The sequence below is a fragment of the Mirounga leonina genome, unplaced genomic scaffold (assembly GCF_011800145.1).
Source record: "Mirounga leonina isolate KUSES-001 unplaced genomic scaffold, KU_Mleo_1.0 Mir_165, whole genome shotgun sequence".
Classification (NCBI taxonomy): Eukaryota; Metazoa; Chordata; class Mammalia; order Carnivora; family Phocidae; genus Mirounga; species Mirounga leonina.
Genome location: NW_023270415.1, coordinates 19,746,828 through 19,764,191, shown reverse-complemented (window position 1 = coordinate 19,764,191; position 17,364 = coordinate 19,746,828). Strand labels below are relative to the sequence as shown.

The 17,364-nt window shown below is 37.2% G+C and overlaps 1 protein-coding gene across 1 annotated transcript in view; it reads right to left on the bottom strand.

The window, feature by feature from the left end:
* The window catches only part of CUNH8orf34 (chromosome unknown C8orf34 homolog), a 370,508-nt gene that overhangs the window by 270,397 nt on the left and 82,747 nt on the right, over nucleotides 1-17,364 (bottom strand). The window contains exons 2-4 of the mRNA XM_035011295.1: nucleotides 12,964-13,111; nucleotides 6,086-6,217; nucleotides 3,001-3,129 (exon numbers count right to left, since the gene is read on the bottom strand). Coding sequence (XP_034867186.1) covers nucleotides 3,001-3,129; nucleotides 6,086-6,217; nucleotides 12,964-13,111 — 409 coding nt within the window. The remainder of the gene's footprint in view (nucleotides 1-3,000; nucleotides 3,130-6,085; nucleotides 6,218-12,963; nucleotides 13,112-17,364) is intronic.

Genomic DNA, 17,364 nt, shown 5'->3' with positions numbered 1-17,364 from the left:
TAAAAATAGAATTGCAATATGATCCAGCAATCCCACTACTGAGTATTTACCCAAAGAATATGAAAACACAAATTCAAAAAGATACATACATCCCTATGTTTATTGCAGCATTATTTGCCACAGCCAAACTATAGAAGTAGCCCAAGTATCCACTGGTAAATGAATGGATAAAGAAGATGTGGCATATATATACAATGGAATATTATTCAGCCATAAAAAAGAATGAAATCTTGCCATTTACAACAACATGGATGGAATTAAAGAGTATAAGGCTAAGTGAAATGAGTGAGTCAGACAAGACAAATACCAAATGATTTAATTCATATGTAGAATTTAAGAAACAAATGAACAAAGGGAAAAAAGAGAGAGGCAAACCAAGAAACAGACTATTATAGAGAACAAGCTATGGTTACCACAAGGGAGGTGGGAAGGGAGATGGGTAAAATAGGTGATGGGGATTAAAAAGTACACGTATCATGATGAGCACTGAGTAATATATAAAACTGCTGAATCACTATATTGTACACCTGAAACTAATATAATACTATATGTTAACTATACTGGAATTAAAATTAAAACTTAATTGAAAAATTATATGATCCTATCATAAGGCAAATTAACTTGTGACATAGGTTCACCATACAAAAGTTCTAATGAGTTATGCATTAAGAGGTATGAAAAGACTCAATCTCTTTCTATATATAAAATTATAATATAATAAAATGTAAGTATAAATATATATAATTACAGTATAATACAATATGCAAATACACATATATTATATATACATATGATATCTACATTATTTCTCCCAAAATATACAAAGGGGCAATTTTATTTTTTTTTCAGCTCCCTATGCTGTGCCTTTTAGTCCCATGACTTATTCATTCCATAACTGGAAGCCTATATTTCCCACTCCCCTTCACCCAATTTGTTCATCCCCCCCAGGCAATTTTAACTTTGATACATCACGAAACTAGTAAAACTGTGCTATCTAAAGAAACATATATATCCTAAAATATAATCCACTAGAACGTGCTAGTATCCTATTTTCTATTTAAGAATTTTTAATATTTCATGACAGCAAAAGAAAATTTTAGTGAGGTCATGGCATTAATGTGCTCCTAAAGGTATCTAATTTTAAAATTGAGAGTTATTTCAGAACCAGAGAAAGATAAGAATACTCTGAACTCACTACTAAAACCACAAGGTGTATATATATATATATACACATATATAGAATGCATTTATCAAATATTTGTCTACTCTCATGACAGTAATATTTAAAAGTTTTTACTTGAAATATATCATTTTAAACTTTCACACCTACCAGAAAAAGGAGACAGAATCACATCTTCCTTCTCTGGAGATGAGAGGACCAAGGTTCATTGGAAGTTTAATGATTTACTTGAGGTTATTAATAAGTTGCAGAGCAAAACCTATAACCTTGGCTTTGGATTACAGAATCATTGTTTTTACAAAAAAGTATGTTGCTAGGTTCTGAAAGGATTTTAAGAAGAATTCTGCCCCAGTTGCTACCCTTAGAAGTTTAGAGACGTCAATGGCATCAGGGAAATCCAAATCAAAACCACAATGAGATACCACCTCACAGCAGTCAGAATGGCTAAAATTAACAAGTCAGGAAATGATAGATGTTGGCGAGGATGCAGAGAAAGGGGAACCCTCCTACACTGTTGGTGGGAATGCAAACTGGGGCAGCCGCTCTGGAAAACAGTATGGAGATTTCTTAAAAAGTTGAAAATAGAACTACTCTATGACCCAGCAATTGTACTATTAGATATTTATCCAAAGGATACAAAAATAGTGATTCCAAGGGGCACATGCACCCCGATGTTTATAGCAGCAATGTCCACAACAGCCAAAGTGTGGAAAGAGCCCAGATGTCCACTGACAGATGAATGGATAAACAAGGTGTGGTGTACACACACACACACTGGAATATTACTCAGCCATAAAAAAGAATGAAATCTTGCCATTTGTAACGACACAGATGGAACTAGAGGGTATTATGCTAAGTGAGATAAGTCAGTCAGAGAAAGAAAAATACCTTATGACTTCACTCATATGTGGAATTTAAGAAACAAAACAGATGAACATGGGGAAGGGAAAGAAAAATAAAATAAGATAAAAACAGAGAGGGGGGAAAACCACAAGAGACTCTTAACTGTAAGAAACAAGCTGAGGAGCGCCTGGGTGGCTCAGTCAGTTAAGTGTCTGCCTTTGGCTCAGGTCATGATCCCAGGGTCCTGGGATCGAGTCCCACATCGGGCTCCCTGCTCAACAGGGAGTCTGCTTCTCCCTCTGCCTCTGCCCCTCCCCTCTGCTCATGCTCTCTCTCTTTCTGTCAAATAAATAAATAAATAAATCTTTTTTTAAAAAAAGAAACAAACAGGTTTGTTGGAGGGGAGGTGGGGGGGGATGGGGTAACTGGGAGATGGGCATTAAGGAGGGCGCTTGATGTAATGAGCACTGGGTGTTAAATGCAACTGATGAATCACTGAACTCTACCACTGAAACTAATAATAATACACGAAATATAACTAAATTGAATTTAAATAAAGAATTTTTTAAAAAAGTTTAGAGACATCAAAAACTCATGGAGGCAATAGGTGTGTTTACTATTTAGGATGACACAAAACAATCAGGTTCAAAAGAGAAGAATGAGTAAGATACCATTATATGTGTGCAGCTGACCGGGGTGACAGAGACCTTGTAGAGAGACTGGAGTCAAATAGCAAGGGCAAGGGACAGGGTGGGGCAGGGGTGGTGTCTACAGTTCCTCCTACTCTCTATACCTGTCTTCCCAGGAACGTGTGGAAAAGGCAAGATCAATCCTCATTTCCAATCTCATACACACTCTTACAACCTCTCACGTAATTATAATGAGGATGTTGGAAATGGGTTACTGGCAATAGTAATAAATGTTTGTACTTTAATATTGGTTAGGAATTTCAATTATAATCAAGTAAATGAACTTACTTCGAGAGAGATTCTCAAGGGCTTTTCCCAGCTTCTTGCTCTCTTGAAGGATGTGGTTCAATTCATCAAAATCACGGCTTTCTGGTTTAATTCGCCAGTTCCACTTAGGATGATCTACTGACCTTGGCACTATGTTTTAAAAAAAATGATTACTTCATAAGCATGCTACATAATGATAAAAATTTACTATTCATCATTATGTGAAAGATTGTATCAAGATCAATGTACAGAATAAAAATGTTTGTTTTGGAAATAGTTTTCTTATGAGCAAACAGAGGGAAGTTATGAAGCTGGGCTTTAAGAAATGTTTTAACTGCACTAGTAAAGGGAAGTGTGACTGTTTATAGAAAAAAGAAAATTCAGGCACTGATTTACAATTAATGATTTCTATAACTTAGGGGAAAACATACAAGCAAATTATATTTTATATCATCTTCTAGCAGCTTAAAAATTACTAATTTCTTCATCAGCAATTAGTATATATTTTTAAGACATTTTGATATCTTCTGATAAAACAGAAGACAGAAGAAGCATCTACCTTCACTTCCCCCAAATTCCTTCTAAAATTATATTAAATATTTTTGGGGTCAAATAATTAGTAGAACAAGAAGAGAAGACATTATTAGGCAAGAAATAGCAAATCTTTTTTTTTTTTTTAAAGATGCAGTATAAATTGAGGAGTGGTAACTGCATCTAGCAAAGTAGAGAATACTGAAATCTAGTCACTGAGGAAAGACAGATGCCCCAAAAGGTGGATATTTCATAACATTTCAACACTCAAGCATCAATCAATCAAGGAGGACAAATGTCAAAGTAATAAAGATATAAAAAACCCATTTCTCAGATTGGAAGGATCCATTAAATGTCCAGAACAATGCAAACCATATTATCACAAAATTTTACAACAGTGGTAAAAAAGAAAAGATCCTAAAAGCTTTCAGGGACAGAAACAGCAATCAAGTTCTTGTCAGACTTTTTAATAGCCATACTTGCCCCAGAAGACACAGGAGAAATTCCTTCAAAATTCCAACTGAAAATTAGTTTTAACTTAGAATTTTATACCCAACTAAGGAATCAATCAAGTTACTTATAAGGATTCAAATATTTATCTTGCAATCATTCTTGTTCAGAAAGCTTGTAGTGGAGATACTCCACCAAAATGAATAAATAAACCTAAAAGCGGAAAGACTTGGGATTCAGGAGACAGACGGTCCTCCACAAGAAGGAGGAAAAGAAAATCCTCAGGATCGCAGTGAAGGATGGTCTCAGAAGACAGTTGAGAAAAGGCTAGAAACCAAGAAGCCAAGATTAGAGCAAGAAGACAAAGGGCTACAGAAGAGAGGTCTCTAATTTTTTTTTAATGAAATAAAATATAAAATAAAATAAGATCAAAGTTAGAATTACTTGATGTATTTGATCATATTGAGTGTTGAATACTTTAAGGCAAGGTTTAGTGAAACAGTGAGGGGTACACAGAAAACAAAGCAAATAGAAAAACAAGACAATTATTAGTTCTAGAAACAAATTAATAGTTGGACATCTATGGCTCTACTGAAATTATGGCTAATTAATGCAGTCATAACAACATTGTGGGATATATATTCAACATTTGAAATACTTGCATGAATGTACTGTGAGGACGAAATGGGCCTGAGGTATGAAACCACAATGTCTTAGAAGGAGGTCAAGAGATGATGCCTCAAATTTAAAAAGTAAAAGGGAACTATGTAAATAACTTGTATGTTTGGATATGTAAACTTGTGTACCAAAAGGAACATCTAAAAGAGTTAAAAGTGGCTCCACATTAGAAGCCTATAATACTACTTTAGTTTTCAAACCATATTTTTTTGTTTTGATTAAAATAAAATAATTTTTAAATATTTATATGGTAATGCTATAGCAAAGGCGAGCTCAGACTACTGAAATATTTTTTTCTGTCACCTTTTAAAAAAGTAATTGGAAATATTTACTATAATAAAAATATGCTGATTCTCTGACCCCACAATCTTATGTCTGGTAAATTATCATAAAGAAATGAGAACACATTCATTTATTTCAGTTAATAGTTTATGGAGGCAAAACTCTGTAATCAATCCAACTGTTCTTCCACAGGAGAATAAATAAATTATGGCATATTCACAGCATGCTACAGTATGTATTTATAAAGTAGTGTAACTTAGATCTAAGTTTAGCATGGAGATATATCCACAGCACATTCTAAAATAATAAAAACAAATTGCTCAAGAATGTGTATAGTCTAAAGCCATTTTATAAAGCAGATCAACTCACACATATTTTATATGTTAGCTTGTACAAAGAAAAGGATGTAAAAAGATGCAAACTATTTCAAAGGATGTGAAAATTATAAACTATTTCTGAGGAAGTAGAATTTGAGGGGGCTAAAAGAAGAGAGAAGGATTAAGAATTTAAATTTTGTTAAATTTTTTTAATATAGGGCGCCTGGGTGGCTCAGTCGTTAAGCGTCTGCCTCCGGCTCAGGTCGTGATCCCAGGGTCCTGGGATCGAGCCCCACATCGGGCTCCCTGCACTGCGGTGAAGCCTGCTTCTCCCTCTCCCCCTCCCCCTGCTTGTGTTCCCTCTCTCGCTAGGTCTCTCTCTGTCAAATAAATAAATAAAATCTTTAAAAAAAAAAAAATTTTAACCAACTGAGCCACCCAGGCGCCCCAAAAAAAAAAAATTTTTAATATAAATCTCCTTTGCTTCCCCTCTAAAAGATTTAATTTGCTTTTATGTACTTTATTAAATGTAGGGCTAGTTTTGCTTTGAATGTGATAAAAGGCTGCAACTGAACGTGACAGACAAGGAACCTGCTCCAGTCAGCTTATGTTCTTAAAAGAATATACTCCAGAAGGTCTAAATCAATTAAACATGCTTGAGAATATGAGTGAGTAGATATTTATAAATAAAGCTCAATGTTACTGCTGAAATGAACACAACATTCATTAGGATTAATAGCCAGAAATATCAGATAAAAAGTTTGACTCCAATTCTTACCTTTTCTTCATTTTGTTAGTAACACATACTTACATACATTAAGTAACATTTGAATAACAAAATTCCTTACATGATTTGGATTCTGGTGATGGTGGAGAAATGTTAGACACAGCAAGGTCACTTTTTGACTTTTTAGGCTTCTTTGCATTTAATTGCCAAGGCTTATCATAATTTCTGAAATCCCTTCTTGTTCCTTTATGTTCTGTTAAGACAAACAAACAATATATATATAAACTCAACAATAAGTGATTTCAAGATTGACCAAAAACTAAATCCATGAAGTCATTAGATATGCCTGGCAAAAGCTATAGGTCACCTCACATCAAAAATAATGCAAATATTCAAAAGTATTTCTTGCTTAATTTCCCATGTAAATTTTAGTTTTGGATTTGATATGATTCAATTTGTATATTAATATGATTAAGATCATTTTAAACTGTGAAAGGCTTCTGGAAAGACTCTTTAAGGCATGGCTTAACCATTACTTAAAATAACATTCTTTAAATGGGTACTATGGAATAAAGCACTGTATTCTAATGTAAACGAAAACAACTGGGGCTCCTGGGTGGCTCAGTCCATCAGGGAACCGACTCTTGATTTCAGCTCAGGTCATGATCTCATGGGTGGTGGGACTGGGCCAGTGCTGGGCTCTGCGCTCAGTGGGGAGTCTGCTTGAAGATTCTCTGCCTCTGTCCCTCCCCCCACTCTCTCTCTCTCAATTTCTCTAAGGTAAATAGATAAATCTTTAAAATAAAAATAAAAATAAATAAAAACAACTAAAGACTTACGTAAATTTTACTCATCTGATTTTACCTTAACCATTATTCACTAAGACACATTAAACCATTGACAGTCATCTACATTCTTTCCTTAGCATCATTCATTTTTTCCACTTCTCTATTCAAGAAAGGGTAATTCAGGGTGCCTGGGCGGCTCAGTTGGTTAAGCGACTGCCTTCGGCTCAGGTTATGGTCGTGGAGTTCCAGGATCGAGTCCCGCATCGGGCTCCCTGCTCAGCGGGGAGTCAGCGGGGAGTCTGCTTCTCCCTCTGATCCTCCCCCCTCTCATGTGCTCTCTCTCTCTCATTCTCTCTCTCAAATAAATAAATAAAATCTTTTAAAAAAAAAGGGTAATTCAACCAACTTTGTTGAAAATTATAGCTCCCCTTCAAATGTGGTCAAAGTCATACTAATTCCCAAATTAAATGATCTTTCCAAGAGTTCACCCCTCTCGGCATCTTTGCCAAGCATTTCATATTTTTAGACAGGCCTAATTTTGTGGAATATTTTCTTCTCTTATCCTCAGGGCCCTACATTCTCCTCATCTCCATATCACCTATTTGACTCTTCCTTCTCTGTCTCATCTTCCCCCTTCATCTATGTGACATTCCTTAGAGTTTAGTTTCCTTCTGCCTTCCTGTTTAAATTTATAAGTTGTTGAATCATTCTACCTTTATGAATGACTCATCAATCTTTCTCTAGCCACCCACTTGTAAATACCAAATAGACATCATGAAACATTATATGGATTCCTCAAATTTATATTTGAAGGTTGTGCAAAACTAGCTGTTACCTAATTTTACTACCTCCAACATGCCATTCAATACCAAAAGAGGCATAAATATTCTAAAACTCTAGGAATAGAAATATCGGTCTGTGGTCTGCCAGAATGCAGGACATATTTCCACAGATAGGAATAAGACAAAAGATAGGCAAATCAGAAAAGGATTGGAAGATTTCTAGGCATCCATGATATTTGCCCCTATATCAAAGTCATCTGTTTCTGTTCTTCTATGAGAATCTGTCTTTCCACATCCATCCTAGGACCATAATATCTTCTAATGCAACATGGCTAAAGGAACAAAGAATCCTGATCATAAAACAGAGCATTTCATGATGCAAAGAAAAAGACTAAAAAGAACAAGGGAGGAATAGCATACTGGATTTTGTGGCTTTTTAACTTTTCCACTATAGTTAAGGAGAAAAATCCACATTAATTTAAATAATCTAGCAATGATACTGTTCTTATTTAGTTGGTTGAAAACAAGATGAGACAAAATTACTCATGAACATAGGAGAGACCCATAGGATTCAACTGATAATGGAATTTTAGTAGCAGTCATGATTTCTTCTGTCTCTCTAAAATTTTTGAAAGGGATCCAAATTGTCCTGAGCTATATGTTGAGGGGACAAAGAGTCCACCTATAATATTAACTGACAAACGTAAAACTAGATAGAATACGCCTCGTTTAAATTTGAATAAATGGAAAAAATATCGTTCTAAAAAAATTTCAATATGAAAAGCAACACAGCATTCAAGATACAAAGAAAATTCATAGTTTTAGAGATGATTTACTCTGAAAAACCTTTAAATTTTAGAACGCGGCTAATTGCCTTCTTAATAAAAATAAAGAAAATGGATTCTATGAAACAAACAGAAATGTGAGAGGAGATAAGTTAACCAACTAACCTACAATAAAATGTAACTGCAGACAGAAATGAATAAAGAAGATAAGGAAATATTGACAATAAACCAAAATGCAATACCAACATTTAAATTTGTTTTCAAAGCCAGAGAGAGAAAACTGATACTGCAGAAAATTGAATCAGTGACACAGAGAGCACACTTGACAAATCTCCCCAGAAGTTAGTCAATAAAGAAAGGCAAATATAATGTGAAATGAAATGAGAGGAATGAAGAACAGCAAGGCAAAGTCAATTTACACATAGCTGATTTTCCCAAAGAAGAAATTGAAAACAAATATAATAGAAGCAATAACTAAGTATACAAGAGGAAAACAGTTTTAGGCTGAAGACCTGGATTTGCTGATTGAAAAGATTCACTGAATATAGGAAAAAAAATTTAAAGAAAAAAGATAATCATCGAGATACAGTCCCAGTAAAACTCATCAATATCAGAAAGAAAAAAAAAATCCCGTTAAGTATTTAAGAAAAATAATTAAATATCTAAAAAGACATAAAAATAAGGAAGGCTTCAGGTTTCTGCACAGTAATATTAAATGACAGACTTTTAGATGATGTTGTGTCCTGAGTTGCTAGATACATTTGATGGCAATAAGAGGACAACTTAAGATATTTTCAAAAGATATTATACCAAAACACTTTGAATACTGAGATAATTTCTAGCTAATTAGAACATGCACCAGAAGAAACAATTCAAAATTGCAGTCAAGGTGTAAACTGGCATCATTTACTATCACCCAAATTATAACTTCATCACTTATATTCATATCCAGGAATTATCCTATGCTTTTCCTTCTCCTTCCTGTCATACTCTTTCTCTCTAAAATTTTGCCCCTTCACCTTCTGGGACATACATTCCAGGTAAACAAACACTCTTCTATCCTCAAGACCCCTCTTTCATGTTTTAAGAAACCTCACGCTTTCCACAAGAGTGCTCCCTCCTCTGCAGCTTCCTGGGACAGAGGGTTCATTCCCCTACATGGTACCGGCCACAGGCTGGGTTTTCCAGGCCCAACACCGTTAAGCTGGAAGTCCCTCCTCTCTGGTGATAAATGCTGCCTGTCTACACTATTCACTGCTCCTCACTGTTGCCATCACTCCTCCTTATTACTCCACAGCCCAACTCAAGATACTGGCACAGTCTCCCTTGACTTTTCAACAACTTGAATGCAACTCCGGTTTCATCTTTTTAATGGTCAGACTAATCATGCATTAAGTCTCATTCTTCCTTGTCCTCCCTAACTCTGAAAAGCTTCACTTCCCTTATAATTAAGATCACCCCACAACTAAGGCTACCAACAGGACCTTCTCATCATCTGGACTCACTCCACCTCCAAAGTCTTGATCTCAAATATCATAATTTCCTTCCTTCTAATCTCTCTCATATTTTCACTGCACCTACCCCTGCACCAGCCTTCTAAAAGTCTTCATCTTCAGCTCTCTGATTTGCTTTTTTGTCTAATTATTTTCCTATCCTTGCTCACTACCCTCTCATACCAGACCATGTGCTTTGATACTTGAATAAATTCTTCACAAATGTCCTCGACTGTTTTGCAAAACTGTTCTTCGGCCCTCTACCCTTGCCATGCCACAACCACAATTCTCACTCATTCCCTCAAACAGTTGGTTCTGCTCCCTTCCCACTGCTTCTGGGCACTGTTGGAGAAAATCACAACTGTCTGATGGTTTCTAGGAGTCATTCATATCTTCAACTTCAGAGAGGACTCAGAATTGCCTCACAGTCTTTTTTTTTTCCTTTTGCCAACTATTTTCTCCTTTTCCTTGGTGACTTTTCACAATTGGCATCACTACAATCTCCCCTCTTCAATTCCCAATCCTCTTGTTCTCAGCAAACAACCTCACTTCTTAATAAAAAGACAAAATTTCAGGCATCAGATATAATCTCACACTTGCTTTGCCCCAGTCCATCTCCCACTCTACTGGCAAATTTGACAACTTCTTCCATTCTTTCACTCTCATAACTTTAACGATTATATATGATCCTAAATGCTACTCTGTGACTCCTACCTTGACCCATCCCCAGAGTTTTAGACTCACATCTAACTGCCTGCTGGAATTATTTACTATGATGCCTCACAAAAACTCAGTCATCAATAGAAGTGGACTTATCATGGTCCTCTGTTCCCATCTTGCTTTGTTAAATAAGCATTTATGCCATTACCCAAGTCAGTAAATTGGAAGTGATAATAATCTCCTCCCCTCCTTCACCCTCTCCAAGCAGTAAGTCATCAGTACTTGTTTTTTTTAAAGATTTTATTAATTTATTTGAGAGAGAGAATGAGATAGAGAGAGAGAGCATGAGACGGGGGAGGGTCAGAGGGAGAAGCAGACTCCCTGCTGAGCAGGGAGCCCGATGCGGGACTCGATCCTGGGACTCCAGGATCATGACCTGAGCCGAAGGCAGTCGCTTAACCAACTGAGCCACCCAGGCGCCCCAGTCATCAGTACTTGTGCTACTCAGAATTCTAAGATGATCCCCATGATCTCTGCCCCTGACATTATGTCTTATATAATTCCCCTCCCCTTAAGTGTAGTAGATAGGACCTTTGACTTGCTTCAAACTAACAGAATATGGTAAAGGTGATGGGATGTCAATGTTATGATTATGTTATTTTATATATGCTAAGTAGACTTGAATGACAGAAATTCCCTTGCTGATTTTAAAGAAGTAAGCTGTCATGATGTGAAAGAGCCATGTGGCGAGGAACTGTGGATTGCATCTAGGAGTTGACAGCAACCCTGGGCTAAAATCCAGCATGAAAACAGGAACCTCAGTCATACAGCTGCAAGGAAATTAATGCTGCTAACAACCTGAATGAGTTTGGAAACAGGTTCTTTCTTATTCCAGCCTCCAGATGAGAATGCAACCCAGCTGATACCTTGATTTTCACCCTTATGAGATTAGACAGGGGATCTAGTTGTGGTAGGTACAGACTTCTGACCCATGGAAAGTATGAGATACTAAATATGTGATGATTAAAAGTGCAGAGTTTAACATACTACTATCTCTCCAGATAATATAATTTATAAACACGGGCTCATATGAGCTTCACTGGGCTCACAGATTTCATATGGTCTGCCTTTACATGATGGGTGCCATCTTTGTACCTACAAACCAGAGTTCATGCCTATATACCCATGCTACTTAGAATCTAAACCCAAGAAAGTGAGGCCAGGAAAATGCAAGAGTTCTCTTTTATATGCCAAAAGTTTGTATCCTAGTTTCCTATATAATGCAGATATCTTCTATATGGATAACTGCCAGCAGAGAGCTCTACATTCTTTCAGAGGATACCCTATTCCCTACCCATTTTAGTGTGGCTTTGAGACATGGTCTCAAGAAGGTACCGATATGAGAATACAGCCAAAGAAGACCAAAATCCTTTTGGGGGATCTCATAAAGCATGAAGAGGATAAGAAAAGTGAAGAGGTCAGGAATGCATTTGGAGTCCTGTCAGTCAGATTCCCATGGGAATTAGGCAAGGAGTTGGCTATTGACATAACAGGCATAAGAGATTTGGTTTTAGAAGTAAATGTCAAACCAACAAAACAGTATGTAGAATAAAAAAGCTGTCAGACACACAATCCATAAGCAAAGATCAAAGTCGGGTTCTACCCAATTATCTTAACCAGTGCTTATTGGGGAGATGAGGTTATTGCAGACTTGGTAAGATTGGTTCCCCAATGTCCAGAGTAAATGAATCTTCCTAAAGTTAAACTTACTACATAAGATAAAAATAGGCACCACAGGAAATAGAGAATCATCATCAGTTTGGGCAAAGTGAAAGGTAACTTTTTTAAAATCTTTTTTTACCTCTCTATAGGTAAGCTATAATCATTTAATTCAAAGTCTTCACGAAAAGAAATAAGTTTAAAATAATTAGTTGGAATTCACACAGAATGAAATCTTTTTTTGCAAATCTGAATCTTCTATTAAAATTGAACACACACAGATTCTCATAATACATAGCATAATATATAACAATATATTCAAATTCAAGAATATTTTATGACAAATTAAATTTTTTTTCTTTTTGGAATATAATTCACATATAGTGTTATATTAATTTCAGGTGTACAATATAATGATTCAACAATTCTATACATTACTAGTGGTCATCAAGCTAAGTATACTCTTGATCCCTTTTATCTATATCACTCCTATTCCCCCACCCCCCCCCCCACCTCCCTTCTGGCAACCAACAGTGTGTTCTCTGTATTTAAGAGTCTTTTTTGTTTGTCTCCTTTTTTCTTTATTTGTTCATTAGTTTTTTCTCTTAAATTGCACACATGAGTGAAATTTTAGCATATGAGTGAAGCTGCAAATGAATACATGAAACCCTTGGTAACCATCTACATTTATCTTATTATAATCAAAAAGACTTTTGTACATTTTTACATTAAATATATAAAAATCAACTGTAAAATATACTTTTTCACTTACCTGATGTTTCACTTTCTGCCCAGAGAGCTGCAGATCCAGATAAAGTTCTTTGAAGTTGTCCGCGGTTTCCTTGTTTAGACTGAAGATGGTCAATGAGAAATGGGATTGGCTGGTCAGGTGTTTCAGTTATTAATTTGGTCATTAATTCCTGAAGGCAGAATAGAGCAAACATTTATATCTAATAATAATAGTGAACACTTACATAGCACTTACTAATGCCAGGCATGGCTCTAACTGCTTTACAAACAACAAATGATTGAATCCTAATAATAATCTTTTAAGGCAGGTACAAGTTATTGTCCTCCTTGTGAGGAAAGTAAGGTGCAGAAATGTAAACTATGTTATACAGCTAACACATGCAAAGCCAAAATATATTTACTTATATTTATTTTTATTATTCTACTTGGCCAAAGAAATACTAGAACTTTGATCTAAATTCTTTTAAAAACTATAGCCCAAGAATTTTAAACTTCAGATTACTATTTTGAGAAATGCCATTACAAACTAAACTTTTGGTAAACGTTGGTTTACCAATGTTATTTTCCTTCTTAACCATTTATATATATCCCAAAATGAAGGAAATTTTGTTGGAATAAAAGAAACAAGTAACAAGCCACAGACTCACAGAAACCAAAAAGTGTCTTAAACTAGTCTCCAAACAATACAGAATTTACTTTTTCCAAAAGCCCTAATGGGCATTCATTCTTCTTCTTTTTTTTTTTTAATGAGTTAAGCAATGAAGATTTCTCCACCTGCTGAAGCAGCCTGTTCTATTTTTGGACAGCTATAATGAAGCTTTAAATTGGGTGGAAAGCTGCCTGAGGGTAATATCTATACATTGTTTTTTTCCAGTCAGGAACAGCAAAGAGCAAGCTCCAATTTGTGGTCAGTTAGAATCCCCAGATTGTTCCCAGATGAACAGCTGCCAAGCCACATGGATATCATTTTGTGCTGTGTAACTAAGTTTGTGAACTTGTAAGCACCATTGTACGTTCATATCAATCACGTTTCACTTTGCTCGTTTTAGCTGAGAATTCTAGTCTGTCAATTATCATTTTAAGTTTAGATTCTGTGAGAGGCAATGGTCTTATGAGTGGGCCAGAAAATCAGGTATTAGGAATGCTAACAGAAGGAATACTGGAAATTCCCCCATTCCATTGTCTTCTTTTGTTGGTGGCCTATTTCCTTTGCCTTGAATGCTCTTCTCTCAGATGTTCAGATGGCTGGCTTGTCATCACTTGTCTCTAATGATATCTTAAGAGAGGCTTACCCTAATGAATCTTCGTAAGTTTTTATCACTTCATTATCTTATTTTCTTCATAGCATTTAGTACTCTCCAGAATCATCTCATTAAATACTTGCTCATCTTTTTGTCCCTGCCTCTGCTCATCCTCTACTACAGCACTAAGAACATGGGCTGGCCTGGTTTGATCTCTACTCTCTCCCTAGGGCCTGGAACTCTTCATAGCTCATAGATGGTACTGAATGAATGAATGGATTAATTAATTAATCCTTGGTTTACTGATCCCAGGTAAATATTAGTAATTAAAGTCCCATAATGTCCTAATAAACAATTAAAGCATTGACAGATTTCTTGGCCCAGCAAAATACACTCTTCAAAATTCCTATACAAGAAACTGCTGCCATGATATCTCAGGTATATTTGCTGACATTTCTAACAGTCTAGAAATACACAGATTTATCTGAGTAGAGGTTAAATGGAATTTGTAGATGACAAGATTCCAAGGTGATCTCAAAGACATGGATAAAATAATTCAAGGTATCTCAAATGTGCAGATTGAACACAGAGTTGGAACTAAAAAGAGCAAAGGATTTCTAACCAAAAACACTGTGTGGCAAAATATTTATTGGACAAATGTGATTTTTTATATATATACTCTGAAAAAGAAGTAAGCAAACAACCAGTTGGCACAGGTCTTCTTTATTTCTGTTTTTTAAGATCTCAACTATTAGTTATAAGTAAAGAAATCATTTCTATACTGTGGTTAAAACAATGCAGGGTTCAATTAAACCCCAATCATACACCAGTGAAATGCAATTTAAAACATTTTGGATTTTGCTTCTGTAGAAAAGATGTATTTTATTCTATTTAAATTCATTGTATGTTACAAAAAAAATAGAAAAATAAATAGAAGAACCAACTAGATTACTCTTGTCACAGAAGGCCTGGGCACTCAGATAAAGCAAAATCAGGTCAGATAATAAGGCTTTAAAGCCACAGCAGTTTCTATTCTGAAACCTCTGAAGATCTCATGCACTTCTTTTTACCTTTCAAATTAGATGGAAAGTTTCTGTGGGTATTTTCTTTCTTTTAAAATAAACTGAAGTGTTCCTGTATTGTCTTTAGACAATGTCTATAGTCATAATAAACCAAGTAATCACTGTTAAATTTTAAAAATATCATTAGTCTAGTAACTAATCTTGGATATCCTTATATTCCATTAGTGAGTATATATTAACGACACAGGACAAATTCAGTCATAAATAAAATGAAAATAGTTTGTAATAGGGTATGTTGGGTACCTTGACTGTACAACAGTATAGCTTTAGATTATTGTGTTTATAAGAGGAATTATCCTGACTCTCACTCAATCCATCTAACCACCAGCATTTGGACGTGAATAATTTTGAGGACTTGAACTGGACAGAAACCTCTTTTCCAGACGTGAAAATTTAAATCCTCAGATTTGCAAAGATGCTCTTGGTAATAAAAAGGTTGATTTCCACCACCACGACCCCCAACCCCCCAAAGATTTATATACACACAGACACAACTTCAGGGCAGACAGACTGGGGAAATGAGAGGGGAGACGTGCAGCTAGAATGTCGGGTTGGCAACAGAAACCCCACTGCTGAAGTTTCACAGGGATCATTCACATAGGGCAAAAAGTACTCCAGAACAGCAACGGGTGTCAGGTAAGGAGGCCGAACTTCCGGGGAGGGAGAGGAGGCTTATCTACAATTCTTACCATCAGCGCAACAGCTGTGACATGAAATTCCCTGGGTGCTAGAACCTAACCAAGATGGAGACAATGCGCCTGGCCGTCCACACATGGGCCACGTGTGGACCGTGCTGGGTGTCAGCTAGCAGAGCCCGCTGACGAGCGCCGACAGCGCTGGCACCCGGGCCAAGCTCGAGACTTCCCGCTCTGCTGCGACGGCGGCTCTGCGCAGGCGCAGACACACGCGCCAGCGCGCGATCCCCGACCGACCCGCGTCGTGGAGGTACCCGCCCGCCTGTCCCGGAGCCGTAACAGCGCCCGAGCGCCTAGAGAGCAGAGTCCTTAGGTAACAACGCCTTTACTGCCCCGGGATGCAGTCACCTCCGCAACTTCCCCAAAGGAGAGACACCGACGCCGCTCGTTGGACTCCGCCCCAAGCCTGTCCCGGGATGTAGACCTCCCCGGAGTGCGGGAACCAGGACACGCCCTGAAGACGCCCCCTAACCCTGTGGCCTCGAGGCTGGCTGCAGTGGATCAGGGGATCCCTGTGTCTGCCGAGTCCTGCCCCTTGCCGTAAACCCACTCCTCCTGCCCCGCCCAACTTGCGCGAGACTGCTGCCTCAGACCCAAAGGGGATGCTGGAACCACCGTGTGGAGTTGCTCCCCAGCTCTGAGGACCAGGCACCGGACCCTGCCTTCCAGCTCAATGACGAAAGCCCTCCCAGAGCTCAGGCCAACAGCTCAGTGGCTGCCCTGAACTTAGGCAAGATTTGGAGAGGACCCGCCTGGGCCTCTTCTACTAATGGGCCTTGCCTGCCCGCTTTTCAGCCGGGAATCAGGCCTATAGTGTGGGGCGCCCTCCTCATCTGCTGCTTCAGTGACATTCAAGTCTTCCTTCAGCCAAGGATCCCTGGGAGATGTTGGCCGTGGGAACATAAAAATTGAAACAACAATGGAAGTCATAGCACTCCTGCCTTGGAACAAAAACATTTGCGGAAATTTTAGGCTAAGGACTTGGGGATTGATAAAATGTAGGTATTAATTTTAATGTGATCAATTTGCACTTACAAGCTTAAATTTGGGGCATTAAAGTTGCAAACAAAATATATTAACAACTGTCACCAATGGAGGATTTAATTCATACTTAACTAATATTAATAATATTACTAATGTAAATGAAATGCAACAGAAGACAGGATAAGGTAGTGATTAACACCAAAGCTTTGAAATCAGAGAGACACTTTTTTTTTTTAATTTTTATTTATTTATTTGAGAGAGAGAATGAGAGAGAGCATGAGAGGGGGGAGGGTCAGAGGGAGAAGCAGACTCCCCGCCGAGCAGGGAGCCCGATGCGGGACTCGATCCCAGGACTCCAGGATCATGACCTGAGCCGAAGGCAGTCGCCTAACCAACTCAGCCACCCAGGCACCCCAGAGAG